The 13,883-nt window shown below is 37.5% G+C and overlaps 1 protein-coding gene across 1 annotated transcript in view; it reads right to left on the bottom strand.

Moving 5' to 3' along the window:
- C6H4orf45 (chromosome 6 C4orf45 homolog) overlaps positions 1-9,504 on the bottom strand; it is a 171,777-nt gene extending 162,273 nt beyond the window's left edge. The window contains exon 1 of the mRNA XM_044681688.1: positions 9,438-9,504. Within this exon, the coding sequence (XP_044537623.1) occupies positions 9,438-9,504 (67 nt within the window). The remainder of the gene's footprint in view (positions 1-9,437) is intronic.
- Positions 9,505-13,883: the final 4,379 nt, after the last annotated feature.

The following is a 13,883-nucleotide window of genomic DNA, read 5'->3' as shown; positions in this document are numbered from 1 at the left end:
ACCTTAAGTTCATGTATAAAAATTGAGGTATATATTAAAAGCGATTCTGCCAACTCCTTTATTTGGTCAAGTGGTCACCTTTCTCCCGCCCCCCACCCTGTTCCTGTTCTTCCTAAACTTCCCTTTTTCTGCGAATAGCACCATGATTTTCCCAGTCAAGCAGGCCAGAACCCTAAGGTTGTCTTTTACTCCTCTATTTCTTCTACTCCCAGCTTCAGATGAGCTTCCAAGAGGTCCCAGTTTCCTCATCTATAAAATGGAAGTCAGACTCAGTGACCTCTAAGGTTCCTTCTAGCTCCAGAAAAATCAACCTATTGTTGTAGTGAGGATCAGGACCTCAGTGATATTTCTCATCTCCTCAGGGAATGATCAGGCCATTATTTCTTGCCTTTTTACTTATTATATAATTACTACATTGTCTTCTAACATAATGTCTCCTTTCATCCAATCCAACCAATACAACTAGATCAGGTGTAGCTTCCTAATAATGCCTTGATCTCATGATGTTATTGTTCAAAACCCTCCAATGGCTCCTCACAAATAGAGTCCAAACTTCTAGCCTAACTTGGCATTGATGCCTTTCATGATTTGGTTCCAACCTAACTTTTAGCCTCATCTCCTACATGTCTGCTTCTATGAGGTAACCATGTTTTAATTTGTATGATAGTTTTTTATATACATATTTCTCCTATTAGATTATGAGTCTTTGGGCATAGGATGATGAATTTATCTTCATATTTCCTTTAACAGTTAGCATGGTGCTTTGCACACAGGTAACACACCATAAAGGCTTATTGAAATGAACTGATTGGCTGGTGGGGATCTCCAAAGCCTGGCTGCCTCAGACATGGCTGCTCCCAGGGATCTCTGCCTGGGGGTTCCAGCAGTATCCTTGGGGATGCCAGCCTTAGGGCTCAACAGATGAGCTAAAAAAGCAAATTCCTTATTTCATGCTCTAAGAAATGATGAACAAGATGATTTTGGAAAGAACTACATGAACTGAAACAGGGTGAAATAAGCAGAATCAGGAGAACCTTGTAAATATTAACAGCAATATTGTGGGGTGATCATGGTGATAGACATAACTTTTTTCAGCAATACAATGATCCAGGACAATTCCGAGGGATTTATGACAAAGAATGCTCCTCTCTACCTCTAGGGAAAGAACTGTTGCGAGTCAGAATGCTGATGAAAGTATGTGATTTTTCACTTGTTTATTTGGGTTGGGAGGGTGTTTTATTATTCGCTGACAAAAATGAACAATAATGGAAATATGTTTTGCATGATAATATATATGTAACCCAGATTGAATTACTTAACAGCTCCAGGAAGGGGGAGGAAAGAGAAGGAGGAAAGAAGACAATTTGGATCATATATAACTTCAGAAAATTTGTGTGGAAATCTATTAAATATAATTGGTAAATATGTTTAAAATAAAGTAAAACATCAAAAAAAAGAGAGCAAAGTTCTGGGAAAGGGAATGTGCCATATTCTGGAGTTTGAAAAGAACTTCAGCAAGAGAAAGGGAAAGAAGAAGGACTACAGAGCTGATCCAGATCAAGAAAGGGACCTGGGATGAATCAAAGATGAGCATCTGATGGACACTGAGTAAAACTACAGCAAGTGAATCTACACAGCAATGCAAGGCAATCAAAGGAGGAAAAAATATGGAGGAGCAGCCTCATTTGGAGGCCTGTACACAAACCTTGAGACTGTATAAACTTTTGTGAGGATTGTTAATTGATGGATCGGTATCTTTTTTTATGTTCTCTGCCAGAATCCATTTATCTTTAAATAAATATATTACTATTTTAAAAAATGAATTATTGAATCTTGAAAGTGCCTTTGTTAGATCTGTTATATAAGAGCTAAAAAGAAGGAAGAGAAGGTGGGAAAAATTGTGAATCATGTAACCATGGGAAAATATTCTAAATAAATAAATAAATAAATTTTAAAAAGAGCTAGAAGCCAAGATATTCTAGTTTGAGGGTTTATTATTTCCTGTTAAAAATCAGTTGGTAAAGAAAGGGGCAGCTAGGTAGCTCAGTGGATAGAGAACCAGACCTACAGACAAGAGGTCTTGAGTTCAAATTTGGCCTCAAACATTTCCTAGCTATGTGACTGGGCAAGTCATATTACTCCAATTGCATGCCCCTTATTGTTTGTATACTTTGGAAATATTTATTATCTATTCTGAGAAAGTAAGCATTTTAGAAATAAGTAATAGATATATTTTTTTTAGAATCAGTTGACCTCTTTTCAATGTGTTGTTAGGAAACTAGTCTACAAAGTCCTCCTTCTAAGTCTCTTCTTGGTTTGAAGGGGAGTGGGGTTTTCGAAGGCTATTCCAGTGGAATTGGGTTATGGTAGATCCTCTCAAGCTGGAAAGACTGTGACTTATTGCCCTAGTCAACAGATTAAGGTTTCTTCATGGACCAGCCCCACTAAGGATAGAGATTCTCATCACCACTTGGTGATAAATGCTTTGGCCACAGCTATTCATGAAACACACACACAAAAAATATGAAATGGATCTACAATCCTTTTCTTTTTCTTCAGTGATAGTGATAGAGTTGGGGAATGGGCAGGGGAAGACTGTGAAGAGACAGAGGGCATAAAAATTCAGAGTTCTTAGACAGTAAACTTTAACAGCTATTAGAACTCTAAATGTGAGATCTCTGTCCCCCAATAGCCATCAAATGAAAAGGCTAATGGAAGAACTGAAAGCATGTCAGTTTTGACATTTTTGCAATTATGAAATGAGAATAAGGAAAGAACGGCTCACTTTTTTTTCTTGGAGGGGCAAAAAAAGGAATTGAGTCATATCCTACATGAAACAGCAATAAAACACACTATTTCATGGAACATTTGGTTATCTCACATGGTAGCGCTCATGCTAAATGTTCACAAAGGACTATAATGAAAATAATTGTAGCTTCTAATGCAAGAGATGCTATCAGAAACTCAATGAAAAATTCAATAAGACTTTCCAAAGGAAATCAACATATTGTCTGATATTCAATGACTTCAATATAAGCATGGCCATGGTGAATATGGTGAGAAAGGTATTGAAAAATATAAATAAAGAAGGAATAAGAAGAACCAAAAAACTGTAGACTATACAAAAGCCTCCCATCTATATAGCAATACTTGCTTTTTAAGAAAAGAAATAGAAGGTGCAAGACATGGCTAGTACATGAGAGCATCATAAAACCCCAAATTGATTATATGTTAACAGACAGGAAACAGCTCATTACTAATGCAGGAGTCATTCCTGATTCAGCTGAATTACATAGTCAGACCATTAGCTTGTTATAGATAAGATCAAAATTAGTACAAAGCTGGAAGAAAGCATAAAATGAGAAAAAGATCAGGCATTCAATTAAAACACCTCCATCCTGAACTATTTAAATTAATTATTGATTATGAAAAATGGGATATGGATGAAAGAACAGGCACATACTAATTTCACATGGAATTTTAATTGATGTAGATCAATTGTTATAATAAGAGGACCAAAAGAACCTTAAAAAACTCGACTCAGCAAGTACTTGGATTCCTTATGAAGCAGAAAGACATGGTAACAAAAAAAACAACACAAGTTTAGAATGAAAAAATAAGAACTCGGGGGCAGCTGGGTAGCTCAGAGGATTGAGAGCCAGGCCTAGGGACAGGAGGTCCTAGGTTCAAATCTGGCCTCAGACACTTCTCAGCTGTGTGATCCTGGGCAAGTCACTTGACCCGCCTTGCCTAGACCTTACCACTCTTCTGCCTTGGAGCCAATACACAGTATTGACTCCGAGATGGAAGGGTTTTTTAAAAATAAACAAATAAACAAACAAACAAACAAACAACCAAATAAATAAATAAATAAATGAATGAATGAATGAATGAATGAATGAATGAATAAATAAATAAGTAAATGGATGGATGGATGGAGCAAGCAGACAAATAAATAAATAAATGAGTGGCTGTGCAGATAAATAAATAAATTGATGAATGAATGAATAAATAAATAAATAACTGGATGGATAGGTAGATAAATAAATAAGAAAAAATAAGAACTCATTCATAGAATCTTGGAGAAGGATGATGAAAAATAATAACATGGACAGACAGATAGAGACGGAGCGGGACAGAGAGCAGAAACAATCGAAGCTGTAAAACAAGGCTGAAAAAAACGTGGTGAGAGATCCAACCAAGCAGTCATTCCAAGACCATTTGAAGGATGAAAATGGAAGGGCAACAAGTGGAACAGAATGGAAATGATCTGCAAAGACTTTTATCACAAATATTTTTTTACCAAAAAGGATTGAAGAGCTAACATACTTAGAATCCAACATTATAGTCTCAAATGTGCTTATATAACAAAATAGAAATGGCACATAAGAGAACAAAGAATTGAAAAACAGCTGAATTCAGTCAATATGCATTTATCAAATACCTACTGTGTGCCAGACATGGTGCTAAGCAATAATGATGAAAAAGAGAGGCAAAAAAAAACAAAACAAAAAAAAAAACAGTTCTTACACTGGAAGAGCCCATAACTTAATGGACACTGGACAAAGTGAGCAAGGAGAGAATTCATGCTGGAAAGGGGGAAATTGTGAAAGTGCAGAGGGACTAATTTTTATTATAGCTGAATTAAGAATAGTTACCAAAGGTGTTGAAAAGAATTTCAAACTTCTTTAATTTCTTAAAAAGCTAGAGAGAATCAACTTTTAATTTATATACCTGCTTTTCCATTGTCATAAATATTTTTTATCAGAATTCACGTATACACACATTGAGAGCATCCTTTGTGAAGAAGTGATTGTAAGAAACAGGGAAATTTTTATAAAGCAACATTTTGCTGCAGACAACATGTCATCACATAACTGATCAAAAATGTGGAGAATGCAAGATTCCATTTTGCTCTAAAAAAATTATTATTATAAAAAGACATGTAATTTGGTAAGGCAAAATACTGCCTTAAAGATTCTCTTTGAGCATGGTGCCTTCTACCTAGATAATAAAATTATTCAAGATTCCTTGAAAGATATAACAAGATTTGATGACTCTTTTGATTCTAAAAAATAGGCTAGGCAGAAAATGGGAAAATATATTTTTGTAATATACTTAGCCTCTCAGACTCAGTTTCCTCATCTGTAAAATAAAAAAGGAGGGCATAATGGATCTCTCTCTTTCTGCATGATTTTACAAGGTATGATTTTAACAGGTATTCTAGATGTAGGAAAATGAACAGTAAGCGTATTTTTATATGTGTATATATAATAAAAATTAACATGTAAATCAATAAAACACTGCTACTATATGTTGATAATTGTCTGCTTTACACTTTTAAAAAATTTAATCTCTGGCATAGTCTATAAATTCAATTTAGTTCCTGTTCATAAAGGACTTATCAACAAAGCTGAAAAATGACCCATTCTCTGCCTACACATAGGCTGTGGCTCAAGAGCAACATGTGTGTATGTATACACATATGTACATATGAGAGAAAAAGGGAACTTTCTAAGAAGGATGTGTAGATAATGTCATGGGCACCAGGCATTCGGATGACAAGAATCAATGCCTGTTTAATCCTGTGTGATTTATTGATTTCCTTCCCAAAGCAAAACCAAAGAGGGAAAGGGATGCTCTTACTCTCTGGCTTCTGCTCCCAACTTTACAGCTTACCTTTGAAGATACTGTTGCAGCCAAAAGGTGGTCAGGAAGGAGCTGGGGCACAACTTTCCCAGGAGTGGCTGCCCAGCTACAGTGTTTAAAGATCAATTCATGGGGCAGCTGGGTAGCTCAGTGGATTGAGAGCCAGGCCTAGAGACAGGAGGTCCTGGGTTCAAATCTGGCTTCACACAATTCTCAGCTCTGTGACCCTGGGCAAGTCACTTAACCTCCATTGCCCATCCTTACCACTCTTCTGCCTTGGAGCCAATACTGACTCCAAGAAGGAAGGTAAGGGTTTTTATTTTTAAAAAGTAAAAATAAAAATAAATAAAAAATAAAGGTCAATTCAACTTCTGACTGCCCTGATGGACCCAGACTGTACACAGCCCAGGTAGGGAGCTCTCACATTTTAAGAAAGAGGCTGCATGCAAGAATTTAGGGGAATAAGCGTGAGTGCGGTAGTATTGGAGACAAGCCCAATGACTGGCTATTTTAGCAAGTGGCCTGTCTTTCTGACTTTTGATTGATTTGATTGATCACATATCCCTTCTGGGTAAGACCACGGTCTGTGGTGAGGCTATTGCCATTGTCCCCAAAGTGTCCCCTCGCAGACCTCACTTTGGAGACCAATAGTCTAAGAGAATTGTCTGGACACTTAGAAACAAAACCAGACTGTGAACTCCTTGAGAACAAGGATTGTTATTGTTATTTTTCTTGGTTGTCTCAGTGCCAAGCAGAATGCTTTGCTTATAGTAGAAACTTCATAAATAATAGTTGAACAACTTGAGCCACCGGTTTCAGAGAGTGAACTTGAACCCAAGTCCTTATGACTCCCAGTCCAGCTCTTTTTTAATTCACTCCACCCGACTTCCTTTTAACTGCCTAGGCAGATTTAACAATAGCTTTAAAAATTCCTTATTCCATAAAGGAAACCTACTGACAGCTCAGTGTGAAGTCATTTTCCATGTTTAAAGTAATTGAATTTTAGACAGTACTGTTAGTGTGGCAGCTTCACGGGGCAAAATCAGAGGCAAACTAATGGATTCACAAGTCAGCCTAATGGAGCAATTCTTTTCCAAATTGCACATACATTTCTGTACTTTCCTACCACTTACAGTTTCATACATCAGAATGGCTTATGGCAGGTTCTTGCCATTCCTAATCTTTTTCTAACAGGATTTCTGTATTTTGATGAGCCTTTTCCAATCTGGAATTCTACAATATTGTTGCTCACAGATCTTGGAACAAGAGCCTCCTCTTTGTCAGGCCAACAATCTAACCTTTTGTTTTATTCACCCGTCTTCCTTTTGGACACAGTAGAATTTCCGTAGGAGACAGTTCGGCTTGGTGATCGAGAATCGGCCTCAAAATCATAAAAATCTGGTTCAGGACCCACCTTTGGCACACACTCGATCAGTTCCTAGCTTTGTGACCCTGAGCAAGTCAATGAGCCATTCAGTTCTCTCAGGCAATTCCCTAAGACTATAAACTGCCCAGAAGGTGACCGTCCTCTGATGAGAATGTCCTTCCTCAGGAGCTCTCGCTCTATTATTAAATATAGATGTGGGCAGTAAACAAACAGCGAGACAAATAGATAGAAAGGGAGATCTTTGCCAAAAAAAAAGAAGAAAAGACTTCTTAAAGTCAGAAAATAAGTTATGGAAAGCTCTAATCAAGTCTGTGTGACTCTGGGCTAGTTACTTCTCTAGCTTTCACTCAAATCATTTGTAAAATGAGGACATTTTCTCCAAGATTCACCTACAGTAAAATTTCATTCATATGGGCTAATCAGAAGGCCATTCTGAATTAGAGAAGAAATGGATTATGGATATATCATTATATATGTATATATAATTTTATTACCTTAAAGCAAGATGACCTTTGGAACAGGGTTAATAAAGTTTGTTATTATTCAATCATTTTCAATTGTGTCTGTCTCTTTAAGACCCTATTTGGGGTTTTCTTGGTAAAGAAACTAGAGCAGTTTGCCATTTCCTTTTGAACATCATTTTATAAATGAAGAAACTAAAGCAAGCAAGGTTAAGTGACTTGCCCAGGGTCACACAGCTAGGAACTGTTCGAGGTCTCCCTGATTCCAGACCCAGCACTCTTATCCACTGCCTCCCTGAACAGTCCCTAACAAAGTTTAACCAGTAGCCAATAAATTAGGAATTTTAAAAATATTTGTAATTAGCATGAAAATTATTTGTAATGGGTTCATTTTAAGATGCTTGAAGGTGCTTGAACAGTTCATTCTTTTGAATTTGAAACATACTCCCCACAATCCTGTTTACTTTCGTACTTTGTTTAGCAATAAACTCCACAATCTTTCTTCTGTAAACTTTTGTCTGGGCAGCCAAGTGGCACAATGAATAGAACACTAGGTTTGAAGTCAGGATGTCTTGAATTCAAAGCTGACCTCAGATACTTCTGAACTGTGTGAGCCTGGCCAAGTCTCTTAACCCTGTTTGCCTAGCCTTTGCCATTCCGTTTTAGAGTTATTACTAAAACAGAAAGGAAAAGTTTAAGAGGAAAGAAAAAACAACCAAATTTCTGCCTGGTTGTAGGGGCATTGTGATCCTTTGTGGCGTCTCTTCAAGTTTTTCTCAAGGAACTCTTTATATGTACACAAATAAACAATTTAAACTAGGATTGAACAAATACTAAGAGGAAGCAAATCAGTAACCAGGGAATAGTATAGTGAAAAGCCCAGCTTCTGGAGTAGACAGGAGTCTTTATCTCATCTCTGAGGCAGATTACATGTAGTATGACCTTGGATAAGTCACTTAATATTAATGGGTCTCAATTTCCTAATTTGTAAAATGATGAATTGGATTAGAGCAGTGGTTCCCAAACTTTTTTGGCCTACTGCCCCCTTTTCAGAAAAAAATATTACTTATCCCCCTGGAAATTATTATTTTTTAAATTTTAATAGCAATTAATAGGAAAGATAAATGCACCTGTGGCCATCACCGCCCTCCTGGATCGCTGCAGCGCCCACTTTGGGAATCACTGGATTAGATCATGGATCATGAACCATTTTTCTGCCTCGGACCTTTTGGGTAGAGTCATTAGACCCCTCTGCTATAGCTTATGGAATGATTTTTATATCCCTCAAAAAATCTACATAGGATTAGAAATGAAACCAATTATATTGAAGTAAAGATGTGATTTTTCTCCTTTTGAGTTCATGGACTGCCTGAAATCCACTAAGAACCCTTAAATTAGATCATTTCTAAAGTCCTTTAAGCTCTGGAGTTATGATAAGAAATTAGGTAAAATTTCTTAAAGTTGTCTTGCCTGTATATTTGATGGATGAATGGGAATTAGTTGTATTCAGTGAGAATGACTAATGAGCAAAAAAGCAAGGGCTCCGGGGTGTTTGACTAGTGCTATCAGACCCAGAGCGAAAGATTGAAGTCTGCGGAGAATAACATGGATTTTCTGAAGTATGTGATTGTATGTAAGCTCCTTGAGAGCAGGGACTGTCTTTTACCTTTCTCTGTATCCCCAGGGATTAGCACAGTAACCCGGTCAGGGTAGGGCTTAAGGAATGATAGTCGCCTGACTGTCTGATCTGTGATATGTACATTGTTAATCCTCTGTTCATAGCAACATCCTACAAGTATGCAAACTCCATGTACAGTTGGGTAAAATATAGGACAAGAATATCACCATTTTAAATACATATGTGTGCAAGGGCATGCATGTGAGAAGAGAGGAAGGCAGGGTTTCTGGGGAAGAGTCTGAGCCGAAGCTCTCACATTTACCTGTGAAAATCATCCTCCTCCCTACGGTGGAAGATATCGGATCCCTATAAGACAAAGAATCTGCCATGGTGCAGCCCTTCTCCTTCTAAGTCTTCCCCTTGGAAAATGTGAGAGAGACATTCATGGTTCTGTTTTCATATCTCCAGAACCAACTGCCATTTTCCTGGCTTCCTGACTCCTCTCTCTCCAAGTGGTTGCTAAGGAAATAGATTGTGCCATGCTTTCTAAAGGTCCTCCAAGATTCTAACACTGCCTTCTTGGATTTTTAAAGTCCCAGCAACCCCACATGGTGTCTGGCCAGGGATGGCAATAGAGTCAGTCTTCTTACTTGATAGAAGGTTAATAATGGACGAAGACCTTTGAGAGGGGGAAATGGAAGAGAGAGATGTTGAAGGGAGAAAACAGAAAGATGGTCTGCTTCCATGGTCCTATGTCCTCTCTGGGGAAATCACAATCTCTCCACATGTCCCCATCCAACCTGTCTCCGAGACTTCATAGCCATGGTTCCAGGTACCTGCTGCTGGACATCTTTGTCTTTCAGAAAGGTCAAACTCAACATGTCTAAAACCAGTGCCATTGTCACCAATATTGTCAGTGCCAAAACCAATAATAATAATATTATTATTATTATAAAAATTATTATAATCTTCTTTCTGATTTCCCAGCATCTAGCATATCATTTTCCTATTTCCCATGCTTGAAACTTTAAAGTAATTTGTAACTCTTCCCTCTCCCTTTTTCATTTTAAAGTAATTTGTAACTCTTCCCTCTTCCTTTATTTCCTCTTACAAATTTTAAAGTAATTTGTAACTCTTCCCTTCCTTTATCTCCACTTTCAATATACACTTGATTTGTCCAATCAGTTTTTTTAAACCCTTATCTTCTGTCTTAGAATAGTTACAAAGTTTTGGTTGCAAGGCAGAAGAGCAGTCCAGTGATGGGCAAACTATTCCCCACAGGCCCGCGGGGAATAGTTTGCTCATCACTGAACGAGGCAATTGAGGTTAAGTGACTTGCCCAGGGTCACACAGTTAGGAGGTGTCTGAGGCCAGGTTTGCACTTAGGAAAATGAGTCTCCCCGAGTCCAGACACAGAACTCAGTGGAGTGAGTTATTTAGCTGCCCTTTGTAAATAGCTTAACAGAAAATAAAAGAGCATTCTACTCTCATTTTTGCTCCACTTTTAAAACTAGATGTCATATTTTTACATCCTTATGGTCTCTGAGGAACTCTAGTGTGGACTCAAGGCCCACAGTTCTAGCAATATTGCACGGTTAGGTCAAAAGGAACCAAAGATGGAATATCAGAGTATGGGGAAAAATACTTGGTGAAAAGATCAGACTCAGAGCTTTTGCACTGAAAAAATCTTAGACATCATTGAATTTGACCCCTTCATTTTACAGATGAGAAAAAGTAACTTGCTTATAACCTGATAGCTAGTAAAATCTGAATAACAAGTCTTTCTGGGTTTTCTCAGTGATGGTTGAGTAAGAATCTTAAAAGAAGAGAACAGAACATACCTTCATCCTCTTGGCAGAAAGGCAGGGAACTCTAAGGGCTGAATGCTTTCTATATTGTCAAGTGACAGGTCATAGTGACAGGTCATGCTATTGATTGCTCCTGTTGAACTGCTTTCAATTCCCAGTAGACAGCAGGAGTATAAATATCTAGAAATAATAGTGACATAAAAATAAATTCCATTAATAAGAACTACTTTTTAGAGTGAATCTATTTTTTAAAAAATGAAGGAAGGAGCAGCTAGAGTGGGTCAGTAGATAAAGAACAAGGCTTAGAGCCAGAAGAATCCGATTTCAAATCTTCCGAGTTCAGATACTTCCCAACTATATGATGTTGGTCAAGTCACTTAATCCCCATTGTCTAGCCTTGCCCTTCTGTCTTAAAGTGGCTATTAAGACAAAAAGTAAGTTGTTTTTTTTTTAAAGATGATAAAGAAATGGCTCTCTAAAAGATCTAAAAGGAGAAATAACCAAGTTTTTAATTTCATGCCCACAATTTTATTTTATGTTGCGTAGATATTTTCTTCTGTCACTATCAAAGTTTCCTGAAAGTTGTCATTAGGAAGTGTGATATTGGAAATTTGGGAGTCCTTGAACTAATTTTGAAGTCTCCTAAACTTCCTGTGGAGGACTTCAAACTACATTTCCCATGATTCCTTGCTTGCAATCACGTAGGCAGGAAGAGTAATAACATAGAGAAATGTATAAAGACTGAGGACGGGATAGATACTTGTTCTTTTTTCTGGGCTGTGGAGCAGGAGCCAGGATGGGAGGAGCAGGTAAATGGTGGGTCCCTTTAAAATAACTCAACAGGCATGTGGCTTCATTTTCCTAAATGGCTTTCAATAAATCCCTTAAAACCCTATTATTTTTAAATTTATCATTCTATATTAATCTTATTTGTTACAGAAGACACACACACAAAATGGGTTGGTCATGTTTCTAGAGGGAAGGATGAATGACAGACAAGTAATCCTCCATTGGATTCCCTTAAATATCGGAAGAATTTAAGAAAGGCCCTTAGGCAGGTTGAACACTGACAAATATATAAGAAGTCACAGATAAGAATTAAATAGGATGGATAAGGATCATTGGCTAATAAGCTTCAGTGTTAGGAAAAACTATATCAATCACATTAGAGATTCAGTGCAGCAGCATTAGCCATAGGACTTAGACCTAGACCTTCCTGACTTTGAGGACAGCTCTGATTCAGTATACCACTCTTTCTCAGGAGAAATTAATATTAGCGATTAGGCAGTTGGACTCTTAGTTCTCTGCTCCCTTCTGTACAATCTCTGCCCTCAAGAAGCTTATCTTCCATTGGGAGATGGTATGAGGGATACAACTTGTACTTAGATAAATATGTACAAGATAATTTTAGGATGTGGGAGGAGAGATCAGGAAAGGGCACTGTAGAAGGTACCATCTATGTCTTCCTTTGAAGAAGCTAGGGACTGTATAAAATAGAGCCTTCAGGCATAGAGGAGAGAGCCAATGAAAAGTGAGGGAGATGGGAAGAGGAAAGTCAGGTAAATGATCAACTAGCAGGCAAATTTGAATGGATCAGAGTATGTAAAGAAGAACAACAGGAAATTAAGCTAGAAAGGTTAACAAGGGACACAATATGGAGAGCAAGGATTTGGTACTTTTAATCTAGTGTTTTCAGACTTGATTTGGTAGATTTGTGAAGGATGGATAGGAGTCAAAGGGGAATGGAAACAGGGAGATTAATTAGGAAACTTGCCTTCTAGGAGAAAGGTCAAGAAGGGCTAAACTAAAGAGCACTGGGATTTTATAAAATGCTTATCATCACAGAACTTGCAGTTTATAAGGACAGTGCGGTGTGAGATATGAAGGGAAGGCCATTCAAGATGAAGGGAAATTAAGAAAAGCATCATTTGAGTTAGGCTTTAAAGCAGGGGTCGGCAACCTTTTTGGCCGTGAGAGATAGGAGAGATATCTACCATCATGGTCACTAAATGTTGTTTTTATATAGTGATTGTTAATGGCAATGGAGGGGGCACCATGGACAAATAATCCCAAATGGCAGATAATCCAATTAGGAAGACTCAATTATAGTAGGACCTCATTCTACATTGAAAATCATGCATAATAGTGGACTCCATTATTTAATTAAAATTTCTTATATAAAAATACCTAGATACTTTATGACTTTTCTTAGACTTAACAAAGCTACCGGTGTCACTATTCTTGTACTTTGGAGTCATTATTAATAATTAAATAACATTAATAAACAAAGAAAGCACTGCTCTGATCGACAGGACCTGTTATAAGCAAGAACTCTAGACAAAGACTGATGTGGAAGCTAATGCTTGGCACAAAACAATATAATGACGCACATGAACACTTCTAAGAAGTATAAAGAGCATGACTGGGCAAATTGCTGTAAGTATATTGCTTGGGAAAATGGAAGGAATTTAGCAGGTAGTTAAATTTTTTTTTTTTTGCATCATTTGCTGCCTTTATTTTTTTCAGTTGCCAATTGTGTATACTTGAATTCACACATGTTACATTCTAGGAAAATGAAGTGCTAGTGTGATAGTCATAATACATCTACTGTGTTCATAGTATATGCTAGACACTGGGATTTTATAAGACGCTTATCATCACAAAACTTGCAGTTTATAAGGACAGTGCAGTGTGAGATATGAAGGGAAGGCCATTCGAGATGAAGGGAAATTAAGAAAAGCATCATTTGAGTTAGGCTTTAAAGCAGGGGTCAGCAACCTTTTTGGCCGTGAGAGCCATAAATGCCACATTTTTTAAAATGTAATTTCGTGAAAGCCGTACAATGCTCACAGTGAGAGCTCCTGTAACAGCGCCTGAAAAAAACTTGACTTTATGGCTCCTGCAGAAAGAGCCATATCTGGCCCTCAAAAGAGCCAGATATGGCTCGAGAGCCATACGTT

The sequence above is a fragment of the Gracilinanus agilis genome, chromosome 6 (genome assembly GCF_016433145.1).
Source record: "Gracilinanus agilis isolate LMUSP501 chromosome 6, AgileGrace, whole genome shotgun sequence".
NCBI classification, from domain to species: domain Eukaryota; kingdom Metazoa; phylum Chordata; class Mammalia; order Didelphimorphia; family Didelphidae; genus Gracilinanus; species Gracilinanus agilis.
The sequence above is the reverse complement of the archived record's forward strand: the minus strand, read 5'-3'. Positions and strand labels throughout refer to the sequence as shown.